General features: G+C 36.5%; 2 protein-coding genes across 2 annotated transcripts in view; both read right to left on the bottom strand.

Moving 5' to 3' along the window:
• Positions 1-1,605, bottom strand: part of LOC117124205 — a 30,681-nt gene extending 29,076 nt beyond the window's left edge. Inside the window, exons 1-2 of the mRNA XM_033270354.1 lie at positions 1,481-1,605; positions 299-388 (exon numbers count right to left, since the gene is read on the bottom strand). Coding sequence (XP_033126245.1) covers positions 299-388; positions 1,481-1,588 — 198 coding nt within the window. The 5' untranslated portion in view covers positions 1,589-1,605. The remainder of the gene's footprint in view (positions 1-298; positions 389-1,480) is intronic.
• The window catches only part of LOC117124203, a 15,111-nt gene continuing 12,014 nt past the window's right edge, over positions 1,593-4,689 (bottom strand). The window contains exons 9-12 of the mRNA XM_033270351.1: positions 3,814-3,920; positions 3,433-3,651; positions 1,668-1,795; positions 1,593-1,616 (exon numbers count right to left, since the gene is read on the bottom strand). Of these exons, the coding sequence (XP_033126242.1) occupies positions 1,593-1,616; positions 1,668-1,795; positions 3,433-3,651; positions 3,814-3,920 (478 nt within the window). The remainder of the gene's footprint in view (positions 1,617-1,667; positions 1,796-3,432; positions 3,652-3,813; positions 3,921-4,689) is intronic.

The raw sequence follows: 4,689 nt of genomic DNA, 5'->3' as shown, positions 1-4,689 counted from the left end.
GCCATGTAGCAGTACAGCATACTCATATATCAGCCTTATCCAAAATATGATCATTTGCAGATTTGTCATCTCAAAATGTCCCTGCATATAAACAATATCGTCAGCATAATTTTTAAAATAAAGTTATGGATAAATTGATATACAATTAATTACAGGCTGAAATTAATTATTTCAGGAATGGGTTTATTCCACTCAATGCATATGATAATTTGTTTTACATTTTTCTTATTATTGATTAAACTAAATAAAGTTAAACAATTGAGTTCCTTAAATTTAATAGAATATTTAAATGGTTTACTTTTTTGGGATCTCTTCTTTTTGCCAGTTTATCCAAAGCATCTACCAAACTGAAAACAACTCCATAAGAATTGCCATCTGTAATAAAAATCTGGAAAGAAATAGGATATACAAACTGTGAGAAAGTATTCTATTTATAACAAAGAGAGGTAAACAGTGGCGACTCTAGGAATCTTGAAGTGGGGAAGCTGATTGGAAGCGGGCCGAAAATGAAGCGGGAAAGGGTGGGGGGGGGAACTCGATAATCAGTTGGGGGCGCTAACTCGCAAAATAAGATGACTTTAGAAGTTTTTTAACAACGCACAACTTGACCATGATTGCGTATCTAACACCCCCTACACGCCACTGCTGCAATAATTTCAGCAAAATAATATTTTGCAGTGTTATTGCAGTGCAATTGTTATAAAACACACTGGTACTGGTACGTCCTTGCGGTTATAAAGCGCAGTTCCTTTCCCTGGTCATTGGGTCCACATGCTAAGTGTTGCTGCTGGTAATCAGCACAGGAACAGGCACCCCCACCAGGTACCCATTTATACTCCTCGGTGGAGAGAAGCAATGCAAATAAAGTGTCTTGCTCAAGGACACAAGCGAAATGCACAGCGAGGGATTGACACCCGTTCCCGCTGCGCCAAACTGTTTCTATAAACACAATATCATACAATCACATCCTTTCAGTACTGCGTGCATAATGATGATAGATTTTCGCAGTAATGCACAAATTAGTGATTGCGTGACTGTATAAGGATTTTTACTGAATGTGCATTAAAAAAAAAAATATATATATATATATAGGGGCCTAGTCTGTATACGCTTTACGATCCATAGTCATAACGCGCGTATAATCGTTCACTTTAAATCTTTGAACTGCTTGTTTATCCTTCATACATTTTTCTTCGATTTTAAAGTCTCTGCTTCCATAAAAATCCACAAGCAAACATGGAAGATTCAGAAATTCAACGTTTTATCGTTTTATAAAATCCAAACGCGAATCTGGTTGAGGAATAAAAAAAGAGGGGGTGGGGCGAAGTGCTACTTACACCCTCCCCCACCTTTTTTGCCACTAATAGTTTACAAGTTAAATGCATATCAATGTTACGAGCTACTCACTTTTGAAACTTTTGTTCCCCCCCCCCCCACCATTTGACAAATTTTAGATTCCACCCCTGGAATCGCCACTTACTCGGTGAGTAATGAAATATTCAAGTTGGCCGGCATAGTCCCATATGCAAGTTACATCACTCGGTTCAGAACTCTTGTTGGCAAGTTTGTCGATGACTTTCTTGCGCATTTCATTAAGTTGATTGGTCGATACGTTCCTTCGAGAGGAGATGCTGTCTCTTATACACATCTAGATGTGTATAAGAGACAGGTTCAGAACTCTTGTTGGCAAGTTTGTCGATGACTTTCTTGCGCATTTCATTAAGTTGATTGGTCGATACTCGCATTTCATGAAGCAGACCGGTAGATTCTCCCGTGTCTTCAGATATAGTTTCTTCTGAAAATAATTTGATAGTTAAATCAACATCGACAAGGGTGACAACACATTTTTTTTAATATAGGCCTATAAAGACATGTTTCGACGTGTCACACATCATCATCAGGTGATAATGCTTAAGCTACTACCGGTTTATATACTACTGGTCAGATGTAAGACAAACACGAAAATATTAAGGCAAGTCATTAGAGACCATGAATACTATGGTAAGTCATGTATATAAGAATTAGAATGAAAGAGCGATATTGTAATGAATTGTTTATTTTTTAATGTAATTTATTGTGGTGATGATGGAAGTTGTATTCATTGTTAAGATGATGATTATGATAATAATAAATGATGATAATGATGGTGATAGTGACGATGATGATGAGGGTGGTGACAACTTTAATTATGATGCTGATAATAATGATGGTTAAAATGTTGAGGATGATATTAATGACAAAGACGATGATGATAATAATGATAAAGATTATGATGATGATGATGATGATAATACTCATAATTCTAATATTATAATCGTGAACATTTTACACATATTATACATATCCAGGAAACAGGAATGCTTTATTTATTTCACAATTCAAAATCAAATAAGCGGTCTAGATTTAACGCAACCAGTAGCGTAATGCCCATGCGTTCTCGTATGGCGGTCCGCAGGGCCCCGACCCCTTGTGGCCCCACTCATATGGTCCTCGATCTTTTGACCAAAAAAGGTTTTATGAATACATAATTAATAGCATAATGTATCTCTGACATCGACTGTATGACATAGGCCTATATCATATGCCTATATAGGCCTATTGTGGAGGATTAAAGGGCGTCCTGTCGGCCCGGAGCCCCAACTAAATTTGTCATTTTTTTTAATGGAGATGAAAATCAAATTATATTACAATTTTAAATCTGTGGCATTTCCCGCCATCCAGAGGTTCCACAATCATAAACGTTATTAGATCAGCCCCAACCAGGGCTGATGTGGTTTACGCTCAATCTCTCAAAGTTTATCCCTGGTCATCTCTATTTAAAATTCCTGGATCCATCACTGATATTATATCATTTTATTCGTCGTTAAAAAAATAGAATAACAAAGTAAACATGAATAAAAAAACGAGAAAATCAAAAATTTCACGATGAAATTACAGAATGAGACCTAAAAAGAACCCAGCGGTGGCTCCAGAAATTTGCCTACAAGGAGTCTGACATGTCTGACGTGGGAACCGAAACAAAGGGGCCGACTATAAGGCCTCGGTGCTAGTCCAAGTTTGGTAGTGTTCACGGGAGAATTTTCAGAGCTTAGCATGGTCCAAATTGTGCTTTTAGACTACAACGATTGGGAATTAAAATAACGTTATTTGCATACCTTAGGCAAATTAAATATTTGTAAATCTTTAATCCAACGACATCGTTGAGACGTCGGACGAAAGGGGGTAGGGCCGACGGGGGAAATTTCCTTCCCCCTCCCCCGTGGCGCCACCACTGTGGTGCCCAGTCTCAGAAAGCCACAGGGCCCCGACGGCATCGTCACGCCACTGAACGCAACAAAAACAATAAATAGAAATGGATCATATGAACTCAAAACTTATACAAAAAACAAACCCAAGTCGAGCAAAACTAGATTAACATTAATAAATATCTACCTTTAAACCGTCTGATAAACACAGGGGATAAAGATGACTTTTTCCTGGGATCAATTTCTGATACAGATGCAGCTGATGTTCCTTCGAGAGGAGATGCGGACGTAGATGGAAATGCTATCCTTCCACGATCAGATGAGGACGTAGAAGCAGTGAAATCGAACGTCTTTGCTACATTCGTAGCGATAGCGTGTTCGCGTATCTGTTTAGTTCGTTCAATCTCTGAAGAATGGCACAGCAATGAGAAGTTATCAAAAAAATATATATATCAAATTGAATTATCAAAAGAGGCCTAAGTATTTATTGTAAATATTTTAAAATGTTCTGAAGGTTGTTAAACGACATTACCGGTGTACATCAAGTTTCTTATTTATAGAATCATACCGTCTCCATCTTTCTGCTCCTCCCATATGCTGTAATCCTCACCGACAGTTTGAAAGACAGTTTTAGTTGTAACAATACCATCGGTTGAGGGCTCTTCCTTATCAAATCTATTATTGAAATTTGCAATGTTATAATAAATATAAAGATAATTGAGTCAATTACAGGATCTATAATTGAATACAGGAAAGTTAATATTTACTTTTTAATATCGAGGAATATTTTTTCTCATTCGAACTTACTTTAAAGTTAATAAAAATTAATTACAAATTCACATGTGAAGAATATAGATATGGAATTAAAGGTTTAATTTAATTATAGCTCATAACAGGCAATGCGTCGTTCGTAGACATACACTTATGATGTCATCATCGGTGTCAAGCATATATATTTATACAGTAGGGCCTAAGACATGTCACACATCAGCTGTCATATAGAAATTGAAACATAGTACTGAGAACAGTACTATCATGGACCTGGATAAGAGGGTAAAGTACTACTAATTGGTATACGGACTATCTGTGTGCAAATCTTCAAGTGAGAAATGATGTTTGCCCTGGCAAAATATTTCGAAACGATCAACATAAAAATTGGTAATGTGCTCAAAAACAAATTTAGGATTAAAAGAAAAAAAATATGCGGAACTCTCATTTACAAAGATAACCATAGTCAATCGGGAAAAATAATGTTTGACCATCAGGCAGGCTGTAAAATTTAAAGGCGTTGTAAAAATAGCGGAACGTACTGGAGGGCATTTATGTGATGGATTGATGATTTTGCCCAGTATTCCACTATGAGCATTGTATTGACGAATTAAAATAACAGCAACCAATAATAATATAATTATAATCAAAAACTCAAAAACAATCTTTTGTGGGA

Source organism: Anneissia japonica, unplaced genomic scaffold (assembly GCF_011630105.1).
Source record: "Anneissia japonica isolate Jap-2015-1 unplaced genomic scaffold, ASM1163010v1 scaffold1072_len94636_cov127, whole genome shotgun sequence".
NCBI lineage: Eukaryota > Metazoa > Echinodermata > Crinoidea > Comatulida > Comatulidae > Anneissia > Anneissia japonica.
The sequence above is the reverse complement of the archived record's forward strand: the minus strand, read 5'-3'. Positions and strand labels throughout refer to the sequence as shown.